Source organism: Capricornis sumatraensis, chromosome 11, assembly GCF_032405125.1.
Source record: "Capricornis sumatraensis isolate serow.1 chromosome 11, serow.2, whole genome shotgun sequence".
Classification (NCBI taxonomy): Eukaryota; Metazoa; Chordata; class Mammalia; order Artiodactyla; family Bovidae; genus Capricornis; species Capricornis sumatraensis.
This window is the reverse complement of record NC_091079.1, coordinates 62,363,723-62,377,137: the sequence shown is the minus strand read 5'-3', so window position 1 is coordinate 62,377,137 and position 13,415 is coordinate 62,363,723. Positions and strand designations below refer to the sequence as shown.

General features: G+C 39.4%; 1 protein-coding gene across 1 annotated transcript in view; it reads left to right on the top strand.

Moving 5' to 3' along the window:
* TPD52 (tumor protein D52) overlaps positions 1 to 13,415 on the top strand; it is a 155,743-nt gene that overhangs the window by 66,099 nt on the left and 76,229 nt on the right. The window contains exon 6 of the mRNA XM_068983274.1: positions 818 to 999. Within this exon, the coding sequence (XP_068839375.1) occupies positions 818 to 999 (182 nt within the window). The remainder of the gene's footprint in view (positions 1 to 817; positions 1,000 to 13,415) is intronic.

Sequence of the window (13,415 nt, the reverse complement as noted above, 5' to 3'; positions counted from 1 at the left end):
TGCTGGCTCAGATAGTAAAGAACACCTGCAATGAGGGAGACCTGGGTTCGATCCCAGGGTTGGGAAGATCTCCTGGCGGAGAGCATGACAACCCACTCCAGTATTCTTGCCTGGAGAATTGCATGGACAGAGGAGTCTGGGGGGCTACAGTCCATGGGGTCACAAAGAGTCAGACACGACTGGGTGACTAAGCGCAGCATATAGGAATGAAGCCGGTTACCTTCTTGGATACCCTCCGTGCATACTCACGTCCTCACCCCCTCCTCACCCCAGGCCTGAGGCTTTGTCTAAGGATGCTTCTTACCTGCTCACCTTCCAGATTGCACCCGGGGCCACCACATCTCCACCCAAGCACAGATGCCTGCTTTTCTCTGGCTCTTCAAAGAGGAAAAGAATGAGGAGGAAGCTGAAGAGTGTACCTGACTTTTTAAAGCAAGATTTTATTTCAGTGTTTTTATTATTGCTGCAAAACAAATATACAGCAAATTGACTTTTAAAAACTTCCCCTGTAAGCTATTAATCTGTATGTATATGTGTTAGTTGCTCAGTTGTGTCCGACTCTTTGCAACCGCTCCAGGCTCCTCTGTCCATGAGATTTCCCAGAATACTGGAGTGGGTTGCCATTCCCTTCTCCAGGGGATCTTCCCAGCCCAGTGATCGAACCCTGGTCTCCTGCAATGCAGGCAGATTCTTTACCATCCGAGTAACCAGAGAAGCCAAGAGGTTGTGGCTGCGTGGGCACGGAAGCTGTTACTGTGCTTACCATATTACACCTTTGCATTGAATTAAATACGTATCAATGTCTGTTCATATTTAGGGCTCTCCGAAAAATGTGGAATCCTTCGCGTCTATGCTGAGACATTCTCCTCTCACACAGATGGGACCTGCAAAGGATAAAATAGTCATTGGGCGAATCTTTCATATCGTGGAGAACGATCTTTATATAGATTTTGGCGGCAAGTTTCATTGTGTATGTAAAAGACCGGAAGTGGATGGAGAGTAAGTAGAATCATTTCCAGATGCTTTAAGAGTGTGCATAAAAGTTGAGATATCTCAAAAGTATTGTTGGACTTAAAGTGGTGATTTTTTGAAAAGGTAGAAAATAGGATTATTTCTCTTCATCATGCTAGTTAGTCCATGTAGGCCAAGTTCACATCATGTGATATAGTCAAGTTAGGCTAAATTCATGTCTTCTCAAAGCGGAGATCAGTTTTGGGGAAGATTTGAATGTCCATCCTGATAATAAACCGTTCCGCATCATAAAATTAAAACCATCTTTGGAGTAATACATGCTGTTCAACCCATTGTATGTGTAACTTTTGGGCCTCTTCTTTTTCACAGTCTCCATCTGCCTTTCAAAAGAAACCTCTGATTTCTCTTTCATTATGTTCTTTTCTCTCATTGTACCAAATCCTGATTCTTTTTCATATTTTTTTCTTCCTGTTTTGCATCTGCTCTCTGGATTACCATTTTTCCTATTATTTGAACAGAATTCATTCTGTTTATAGTCTTTGTAGATAAAGATAATCGTGAATATAAATATGCCTTATGAAAACCACTAAGGTGGGAGACCTGGGAATAGAATATAAAGAGGGAACAGAGATGCAGAACTAAAACTCTGAGATTGGAAAATGATAGTCATCGAGATGGAAATGAATTTTTTCCATAAATTTTTAATATATACAAATATAAAGGAACATGTATATCACTGGCATTTGCCAGTTTATAATAAATTTGGCTGAGCAGGTAAAATATTCATAATTCAGCAGACTTATGTAAAATGCATCTTCTTATAAAGCTAATACCTGCTGATCTGGCTTCACATTAGGTCAACTTGTAAGAATAAGGATAGCCAGTTCATCTGGGTGGCATCCATGGTGGCATGATGTAAAGCTTATCAGTTGCAGGGAGGAGAAGAAAGGATTTCTTTACATGAAATAATACTTCATTTACAAATTACTGATATATTTTCTATTAATGAAAAATGATTTGCTGTTGCGCTTGCTAACAGTACCCAAGAGTTTAGAATCCCTTCGGTTTGGCAGGCACTGTCATAAGGGCTCATAAATAAGATAGATTAGCTCTCTGCTTCCATGAATTTGGGGGAACTTACTCTCTTGGGAGAATGGAGGATAGATAATAAACTAGTGCACAAATCAGTTTTAAAAATTGGTAATTAAATGAGTAAGAAGAGGTAATATGATGACAAGATGTTCAGTGAGTAGAAGATAACAGTAATCAGAGAAGACCTTTGACCCTTGCTTCTATTGCTAAATGTTTAAAATGCCACCAGAACGCTTCTTTTTTAAAAAAAGTGATAACTGATAAGGATCCCAAATTGTTTTGGTTGACTGAATATTCTAATTAGCTAAATTACAGCCTTTTAATAAGTTCTATAGCTTTTTTTGTTTTAATATTCATTTCTGATTGTTGTTTAAAAGAACAAGTTTTCCGTTTTTGTCCCAAGAAGCATGTTGTTGTTCAGTTGCCAAGTCATGTCCTACTCTTTGCGACCCGATGGACTGCAGCATGCCAGGCTTCCCTGACCCTCACCATCTCCCAGAGTTTGCCCAGGTTCATATCCACTGAATCGGATAGAGTTATGCAAAAATGCTTCAGAGATTGCTCTGGGAGAAAAGGGGGCAGTTAGGTCCTATTTCAGAGCAGCTCTGCTTTCACTGCTTTTTTACTACAGTTCTGATAATGTCTCGTTTAAGGTGTTGGGGGGAGTGGTGGTGAGTATTTCTATCATACAAAAAAAGTTCGAAAAACACTTTTAAAAGAAAAATTAAGTCTAGAAAGACATTGCATTAATAGTAATATTTAGAATATAAAGTATAGTATTTAGGCATGAAAAATAGTGTGATCTACTTTGAGTGAGTTGCAAAGTAGACATAATTACATTCAGAAATTTTGGCAGTGTGGTTGGGACCTAACTCTTACAGTACCAGCCTCAAAAGTTTTAATCATTTTGTTTTTTAAACATCAATTTATGACTTGGAATCAGAAGTCAGATTATAGCAAATCAAAATGACCCTGGCATTAACTTTTTTGGCAGTTATCATTGAATTAACTGACTTGTTAAGTTTAATCAAGATTTTCTCCTATAAAACCCATTAACCCATAACAGCACTTCAGTTCAGTTCAGTTCAGTCGCTCAGTCACGTCCGACTCTTTGCGAACCCATGAACTGCAGCATGCCAGGCCTCCCTGTCCATCACCAACTGCCGGAGTCTACCCTAACCCATGTCCATTGAGTCGGTGATGCCATCCAACCATCTCATCCTCTGTCGTCCCCTTCTCCTCCTGCCCTCAATCTTTCCCAGCATCAGGGTCTTTTCAAATGAGTCAGCTCTTCACATCAGGTGGCCAAAGTATTGGGGTTTCAGCTTCAACATCAGTCCTTCCAGTGAACACCCAGGACTGATCTGCTTTAGGATGGTATCAGCACTTAGAATTAGACAATTAGAAACTAATAGTTCTGTACCATAACTGGGTGTTTTTGCTTCTTTCAGTTGAGGTATATATTTAGCAAAAGCTAGTTGTGTTTGTTCCCAAACCCATTTATATTATTGCTTAATAATTTATTTGATTATTACATAAATTAATAAAATAGGAGTTTCAAAAGGGTCTTTGTTCTTATAAAAGCTAATTTTAATGTTTTAGAAAGGCACCATAAAGGAATCTTTTAAAAATAAAATTGTGATTGAATTAGTTTAAGTAAACTGTAAAGATGGGGATGAGGGCGGCAGTTCTTTCTGTCCCTGTGTTAGTTTAAAGTGACAGACTCCGGCAGTCCCTGACTTTGCAGTATAGATATTTTTTATTTAAGGAGCTCAGTGCAGAGCTCCAGTGAGTGGACCTCTCCTCAGTAAGAAGGCCTGGCCCCCTCTCAGAATATTTGCATTAATTGCTAAGTTAATATCTCTACAGTTTATGTGTATAGTTGTTTTATGGAGTCCTCCTCACTTTGACCTGCTTTTCCATGAACCAGTCTATGAGTCAGGGGACTTCTACTGTGACTTAAAAATATAAAACACTTTTCCCTTTAAACATTTATCTGTTATTAATACAGCACACAATTTCACAAAATTTGTCCTAGTGTGGATTAAGATCATTTCATTTCTGTATCTGATAATCATGATAGCCAGGCTTTTTAAAACATATGTTGGCACCTTGTGTACATTGTCTGATTTGTTCTACACAAGAAACATAGGCAATAGAAGATATTATCCCCATTTCCCAAATGAAAGTAAGTCTCTGAACATAAACAAGGTGCTGCAGTCACACAGGTATAATTAACAAGGCAGAGATTAAAGCCTAGGGTTATGTGTATCCATCACTCAGGAATGTTCTTTCACTTTGCTCTGCTGCTCTATAAATCCTACAGCATGTAGCTATTAGTACTAAAGTGTTATAGAAACTTCCTTAAAATAGTCTGACATACGAACTAGCTTTATACCAGGGACCTTAAAAGCAGTATGGTAGTGAATCTCTATAGAGGTCTGTTAAAGACTGGTAGGTAGTCAGTTCTAATATCCTGGGTTATGGTGTCCACGGTACAGTGTGTTTGGGTAGTATTACCACCAATACTGTAATGGCCAGCAGGTCCAGGCTTTGTTTTGAAATGGTTGTGAATCATGATTGTGGTGACTCCTGTAGTCACAGAAACTAGTTAATGTCACAGAAGCTAGTTAATCTCTGACAATGATAAGTAGCTTAGAGTCAGCATGCCTCTTGTTATTTGGGAGTGACATATTTCAAAAAAGTTTATTTTGCAAAGGGTAGAAAGTTGACTCTTTGTGTATAACACAATTTTTAATTGATTCATTTTATAAAATGTATCATTTGTTTTCTTGAACCTTATTAGACCTAAAGTTGTTTAACTTGTTTGTCTTTGTTTTGATGACCCAAGGTCATAATTATGAACATTAATTTCTGTATTGTATCACAACTTAAATATATAGAATTATTGTTAGTCAGCCATGTAACCATCCAGTTTTGTAGTTTTTGTGTTTCACCTTTGGGTGTCATGTTTCTTTTTCTATTTGTATTTGTGTCTGCATTTTTAGCTTTCTTAGACTTCCTAATTTTCTTGTAATATTCTGATGCCTGGGAAATCAGTCATCAAAACTGTGCTTAAAATAAGATAACTAGAGTTTGAGTAAGGACCTCAGAGCCTCTTAAGTAAGTAAAGTGTATGTACTTTAATATGCGAACGTCAATGTGTATCTTGACCACTCCTAAGCTCCCCTGCTTAATTCTCACTGAGTTCTGTGGAGACTTGATGTCACCAGATAACTAACTTCCTGATCAGTGACATGTAACCAGGTCAGGGTCTTGCCGCTATGCTGACTACATGTTCACTGAAGCCCTTGATAGGGATGGTCACATATCAGAAAAGTGTTTGTTGCAATCAAGGTACTGAGTGTCCTGGACAGGAGCAGTTATCGTGGTTGAGACTTTAACACCTCTAGTGGAAACAGTAGTGAAAATAGGATGGGATTATTGGATCTCAAATACTACTTGAGATGGTGCCAGTTCTTACAGTGAGTGAAGTGAAAGTCACTCAGTCAGGTCCGACTCTGCAATGCCACGGACTATACAGGCCATGGAATTCTCCAGTCCAGAATACTGGAGTGGGTAGCCTTTCCCTTCTCTAGGGGATCTTCCCAACCCAAGGATCGAACCCAGGTCTCCCTTATTGCAGGCAGATTTTTTACCAGTTGAGCCACAAGAGAAGCCCTTGTGCAAAGTATTGCTTTATGGCATTGATTAGTTTGGTTGGCTTGGAATGTACCCATAATACATTTTATTAATCTCAAGAACTAAGTTGCTGATTTTATTAACCTTATTTTTAAACAAATAGGCCATAGCATAATTTTTCACTGAGTCAGCAAACATTTAATGAGCAGCTGTTGTGCACCACTTCTTGTTTTATGTTAGCAATGTACAGATGAAAGACAGTCCCAGTGTTCAGGGAGTTTGTGATTCAGCTGGGGGATAGAGATGTAAACCAATGCAGATAGTAGCGTGTCAAGTTTTGTTTACTGTACCCTACCGGCCCGGAGAAGAGGGGATCCATGATGGAGTCAGCTTGTGGTAGAGACAGTTTCCCAGAGGAACTAGCAGTTGAACTGAGTTGTAGGGGAGGGATAGGAGACACAAAGTGCAGGAAATGAGAGGGAGCTGTACTTGCCAGAGTTTTCAGTGAGAGAGAACTCAAGTGGCTTAGTTGGCTTACGTTTAGGAGAAGTGAATTGGGAGAGTAGGGACATGGGCAGGAGCCAGGTCCTCAAGGAGTTTATGTATCATTTTCAGACATTGAGGCTTTACTCTGAAAGTGAAGAGGCCAGTAAGGAAGCTTCTGGGAAGAAATAACAAAAATGTGAATTAAGTCTGCTGCTGCTGCTGCTAAGTCGCTTCAGTCGTGTCCAACTCTGTGCAACCCCATGGACGGCAGCCCACCAGGCTCCCCCATTCCTGGGATTCTCCAGGCAAGAACACTGGAGTGGGTTGCCATTTCCTTCTCCAATGCGTGGAAGTGAAAAGTGAAAGTGAAGTTGCTCAGTCATGTCCAACTCTTAGCGACCCCATGGACTGCAGCCTATCAGGCTCCTCTGTCCATGGGATTTTCCAGGCGAGAGTACTGGAGTGGGGTGCCATTGCCTTCTCCTAGGAATTAAGTCTAGGGGTCAGGAAAGGAGATTTTTACTAGTAATTTAGGAGATAGAAGAAACAGGTGTTGGTGACTAATTGTGGCTTGCAATTCAGAGGGCAAAGCTTCTGATGGTGTTTGATTTTAGACACGAATGAATAGGTAAATAGAAAACTGAGTTGTATTGGGGAGGTGGAGAATGGAAATTTATTATGTTGATACTTTTGCCTGCTTCAAAAAAATTTTTTTTAATGTCCGTATTTAGATTAGTTTGATTCTCCCTTTCCCACTCAATGGTTATAATACTACAGATTAGTATCAGTTAAAGAACATTCCTCTTTTTTACTGAAATATCAAATCCTTACTTACATGCTTACATTTTTAGTTAAAGAGCCTTATTCTCTAAGTATTTTTATTTCATTAATTTATATTTTGATTTTTTTGTGAGAATTGTATACCTTTCTGTCAAATCCTAAAATTCAATTTTATGAGTAAAGTCCATTGATTTATTCATGTTTCGTGAAGATTGCCTCTCTTAAAGCATTATTTCTACACTCACTTCTCTCTTACAACACATAAGATTGACAGCTCTGAAAATCAAAAGGTTTCAAAACAAGCATGATTGGCAGTTCTAAGGTAACTAGCACATGCACTGAATATTATTTGTACTTTTGTTTGACACTGAGGTGGAATAAACAAGTTAATTTTCCAGTCTTTGTTTCTATTTCAGGTTGTGTGATGTATAGGGTCACATAAAGAGTGGAATGGATACTGAATGTTTCAGATACTAAAGTTTTCAAGGTATATTGGTAGGGGGAAAGAGAAAATAAGAATTTAAATTAAGTAGCTTTTTTTATTCTAGAGGACTTGGTTCACAGTTTAAAAGTAGGCTTGTTTTTAAATAGAGTGGTTATTGAAAATCATTCTATTAGGTTTTCTCAACAGAGCTCCGCTTATTTTTTAGGAAATGGTTAAGAATATATGTTGGAGAAGGCAATGGCACCCTACTCCAGTACTCTTGCCTGGAAAATCCCATGGATGGAGGAGCCTGGTGGGCTGCAGTCCATGGGGTTGCTACAAGTCAGACAGGACTGAGCAACTTCACTTTCACTTTTCACTTTCATGCATTGGAGAAGGAAACGGCAACCCATTCCAGTGTTCTTGCCAGGAGAATCCCAGGGATTGGGGAGCCTGTTGGGCTGCCGTCTATGGGGTCGCGCAGAGTCGGACACGACTGAAGCGACTTAGCAGCAGCAGCAGCAAGAATATATGTAAATTATAAAATAGCTTAGGAATGATCTGAGTTCATGAAACACATGTAATGCTGACTCTGAATAACATTAGACAAAAAAAAAGGGGACAGGGCTCATAGATACAGAGAATGGATTGGTGGTTGTCAGAGGTTGCAGGGTGGGTAAAATGGTGAAAGTGGTCAAAAGGTACAAATTTCCAGTTATAAAATAAGTAAGTCATGGAGATAAAATGCACCACATGGTTACTACAGTTAATAATACTGTGTTGCATATTTGAAAGTTGTTTAGAGAGTAGATCCTAAAAGTTCTCATCACAAAAAGTTACATTTGTTACTGTTTATGCTGATGGATGTTAACTAGACTTGTGGAGACCTTTTCACAATATACAGAAATAGTGAATCATTACATTGTACCCCTGAAACTAATATTATAGCAAATGTCAATTATACCACAATAAAAAAATTTTTTAATGAATAACATTATAGTTTCCCACCCACCTTCCCTCAGGTATATGGTATAGCAGTGTTCTTTTATTTTGATTTTTTTTTTCTATTGGATTCTATTTTGATTGATGTACAAAATTCATTTACTTTTTGTGGCTTATTCACATACGTGCAGCTGTATCAACCCAGAGACTGTGTAAATTTAAATGTCTCGTAAGTTTGCCTTATATACTTTCTCAGGACTGTAAAGGTTAAAAGTGTATCTGGAAACTCCTATGGTGGCTACTTGTTAAGGAATGCAAGCAATTAAGTGTTCCCACAAAAGCTTTGAAGTTAATATCCTATTAGGACAACAAGGAGAAAAAGTCAAGGCTGCACTTGTACAATTGCTTCAGGCTGTAGTTCTATTGACTTAAAAGTAGATTTTAGAAAAATTAAATTATCTTAATAGAAATTGTGAATCCTGTTTTAGTTTGTAGAATTTCATATTAATTTAAATTGCCATTTGATTACATCTAGAGACTTTCAGGAACCCAGAATTTCAACATGTCCTTTGTCATTTGTGGTTAATAATACAAGCAATAATAACTAACATTTGTTGAACACTCTGTGCCAGGCACTTTGCTGAGAGATTTGCATGTGTATTTTTAAACATCTTTTTATTAAGTAGATACTAAAATAGATACTGTTAGAATCCTTATTAAAAAGCACTGAAGAAATAAAGGCTTACAGAGATTTAAAGTAACTTACCCAAGGACAGTGGGGCGGGTAGTAAATAAATAGAGAGGAGAGACTGTTAGCTCTAAGTCCATATTGTTAACCTCTACTTTATATGTACTCATCAAATGCACTTCCGGGGTGCGCTGTGTATGTACAACTTGCTAATTTTCTCAGCAGATGTTGAGTATCTTAATTACAGTGTGCTGAATGCCAACTAAGGTCCGTCTAGTCAAGGCTATGGTTTTTCCAGTGGTCATGTATGGATGTGAGAGTTGGACTGTGAAGAAAGCTGAGTGCCAAAGAATTGATGCTTTTGAACTGTGGTGTTGGAGAAGACTCTTGAGAGTCCCTTGGACTGCAAGGAGATCCAACCAGTCCATTCTAAAGGAGATCAGCCCTGGGGTTTCTTTGGAAGGACTGATGCTAAAGCTGAAACTCCAGTACTTTGGCCACCTCATGCGAAGAGTTGACTCATGGGAAAAGACTTTGATGCTGGGAGGGATTGGGGGCAGGAGAAGAAGGGGACGACCGAGGATGAGATGGCTGGATGGCATCACGGACTCGATGGACGTGAGTCTGAGTGAACTCCAGGAGTTGATGATGCACAGGGAGGCCTGGCGTGCTGCGATTCATGGGGTTGCAAAGAGTTGGACACGACTGAGCGACTGAACTGAACTGAACTGAATGCAGTTTAGAAGAATTGTATGATGTCTTTAAGAGGAAAGATGCATATAGCCCAGTAACGCAGGAATATATGAATGAATGCCTAAATGAATGATGTGATTAGGCATAGACGTGTTCAAAGTAGAACTGGAGAAGTAAGAGTTGAAGTGGTTTTATGAAAAAAAGAAGGGGGCTCCTCACGGAGATGAAACTTTGGCTTGAATCTGAAGGGTAGGGGAAGGGGCATTGGAAAATGGATAATGAGAGGACAGTGGTGGAGGAGATGGCATGAGCAATGGCACAGAATTGAGAAAAGCCTGTCTTCTCCATCTGTGTAACATATTACTCAAAAACTTAATGGATTAAGGCAATAAACATTTATTATCACATGCAATTGCTGTGAGTCAGGAATTTATGAGTATCTTTGCTAGACCGTCCTGGCTCAAGGTTATTATGAGCTTCATTTAAGATATTGGCCAGGCTGCAGTCATCTGAAGGCTTAACTAGGGCTGGAGATTTTGCTTCCAAAGTGGCTGCCTCACATGCCTGGCAAGTTAGTGCTGGCTGTGGGCAGGAGGCCTTAGGGCTTACCACATGGACTTCTCCAGGGCTCCTTGAGTGTCCTCACCACATAACAGTTCGCTCTCCCCTGAGTGAATAAGAGAGACCTTGGAAGTGGTTGTGATGTCCTTTATGACCTAGTCAGACATTGTCACTTCTGCCATATTCTCTTCATTAGAAGTAAGTCAGTAAGCCCAGCCCACATTCAGTGGCTGAGGAGTTAGTCCCCACCTTTTAGAGGGAGGTATTAACATAACCTGTGTACATATTTAAAATCATCATGGGTCAAGAGCCCATGGCTTAGATGAAATTTTAAGGAGTAATGAAATATTTGGGCTTCCCAGATGGCTCAGTGGTAAAGAATCCACCTATTAAGCAGGAGACATGGGTTCAGTCCCTCCATCAGGAAGATCACCTAGAGAAGGAAATGGCAGCCCACTCCAGTATTCTTGCCTGGGAAATCTCATGGACAGAGGAGCCTGGTGGGCAAAAGTCCATGGGGTCACAAATAGTTGCACACAACTTAATGACTAAAATACAACAATTAAATATTTGCTTTACTAGACAGGCAAGGATCCTTACAGAAAACTGAATTTCAAGATGAGAATTTGTGATGGTGGAGATACAAAGGAGCTGAATTTGGGGACTGGTGTTTTTGGATGATACACTGGTAGTGATATGGGAGTGGATGTGCAAGGCCAGTTCTGAGACTATCATAGATATCTAGATGGGCTGACTACTGGTTGGACCAGAGTAAGAAAAAATGGGAAAGGAAAGTTAGGAGAGACTGTTCAAAGAAGTTGACTGATAGGTTTTGGTGACTGGTACCAGCCCAGATGACTAGAAAGATGGAGGTCACAGCAAAAGGGAAGTTGGATAGAGTTGCTGTTCATAGGGCAGGGCATGGAGCTTGGTTTTAGACATGTGGTTATTCTGTAGATGTTTGCCATTTGCAGCTGAATTTATGAGAAATTAAGATATAGAAAAACAGTAGACCTGAAATTAGCAACTTCATCAGTTCAGTCGGTCAGTCGTGTCTGACTCTTTGCAACCCCATAGACTGTGGCATGCCAGGCTTCCCTGTCCATCACCAACTCCCAGAACTTGCTCAAACTCAAGTCCATCAGGTTGGTGATGTTATCTAACCATCTCATCCTCTGCCATCCACTTCTCCTTTTGCCTTCAATCTTTCCCAACATCAGGGTCTTTTCCAATGTGTCAGTTCTTTGCATCAGGCAGCTAAAGTATTGGAGCTTCAGTTTTAGCATCAGTCCTTCCAATGAATATTCAGGACTGATTTCCTTTAGAATTGACTGGTTGGATCGCCTTGCAGTCCAAGGGACTTTCAGGAGTCTTCTCCAACACCACAGTTTGAAAGCATCATTTCTTTGGTGCTCAGCTTTCTTTATAGTCCAACTCTCACCTCCATACATGACTACTGGAAATACCATAGCTTTGACTATACGGACCTTTATTGGCAAAGTAATGTCTCTGCTTTTCATACTGGGCTCTAAGTTTCTATATCTTCTGTATCAGCAAAAAAACAAAAAACAAACGCAACAGCATCAGTGCAGCTTTGTGTTTGTGCCACATTAAGCAAGAGTGATTTTTTTTCCCCCAAAAGAAATCTTGCAGTGTTCAGGTTCAGGCATCCCGTTAGAGCTCAATAGCTTTGTTTCTAAAAGTGAAATTAATGCAAAGGTAAAACTAGCAGATGGGATCCTTTCAGAGGATAACAACCTTGCCAGGTGTATTCGGCATAGGATCATATGGTAGGACTTTAAGCAGAGTTCTGAAAATGCTTTCATTTATTTCTGGTAGAATCCTTGTTACTTTACCTTTTTCACTCTTAGTCCTCTTGTTCCTCTCTTCCACCTCCTTAGCAGATCACTTTATCTCCTTCGTTATTGAAATTAAGTTCATACATTAGTTTTATTTATATGAAATTGCTACTTTTTAGAGTAAAAAAAACAGTTGAATATCTGAAATATCATATTAATTCAACTTAGTACTCCCTGGCTTTCCTATTCTCTGCTTTAACTTTTCTCTGATATTATCTTTTCTAGAAAATTTGATAAAATTTGAAACATTTTACCCTTCAAACTGTTCTCTTCCTCCCTGTCTCCCAGATTGCCCTTATTTTCAACGTTTCATTTCTTCCTCAGTTCAGCCCACCTGACTCTGCCCTCACCAAGTGCTAACTAAAAGCTCCCTCTTAAATGCATCAGTGACCTTCTAGTCCTCTGCCCAGTTATTTTTGCTGAAACTCTCTATAGTATTCAATACTGTCTGTTGACCATTTTCATTTCTGAAATTGTCATATGCCTCCTTTTTCTTGGTTCTCCTTCTTTCCTTGTTTTTTTTTTTTTTTTACATTCCTCTAAAACTGCTTTCTAAAATTTTAGAGAATAAAAATGATAGGAAGGAGATACTGATAGCAGGGCAAGTGTCAGGAAGAACACGAGTGTGGAGGGCAAAAGGCCTTTGGTTCTAATCCTCCGACAATCAGTATATACAGTAAAAGCTCTTTTAGCCCAGAGTTTTAAGCCAACTTTTTCATTCTCCGCTTTCACTTTTATCAGGAGGCTCTTTAGTTCTTCACTTTCTGCCATAAGGGTGGAGTGGTGTCATCTGCATATCTGAGGTTATTGATCTTTCTCCTGGCAATCTTGATTCCAGCTTGTGCTTCATCTAGTTTAGCATTTCTCATGATATATTCTGCATAGCAGTTAGATAAGCAGGGTGACAATACTCTTTTCCCATTTGGAACCAGTCTGTTAGTCCATGTCCAGTTTTAACTGTTGCTTCCTGTCCTGCATACAGATTTCTCAAGAAGCAGGGAGGGTGGTCTGGTGTTCCCGTCTCTTGAAGTATTTTCCACAGTTTGTTGTGATCCACACAGTCAAAGGCTTTGGCATAGTCAATAAAGCAGAAGTAGATATATTTTTGGAACTCTCTTGCTTTTTCCATGATCCAGCGGATGTTGGCAATTTGATCTCTGGTTCCTCTGCCTTTTCTAAAACCAGCTTGAACATCTGGAAGTTCACTGTTCACGTACTGTTGAAACTTGACTTGGAGAATTTTGAGCATTATTTTGCCAGCATGTGAGGTGAGTGC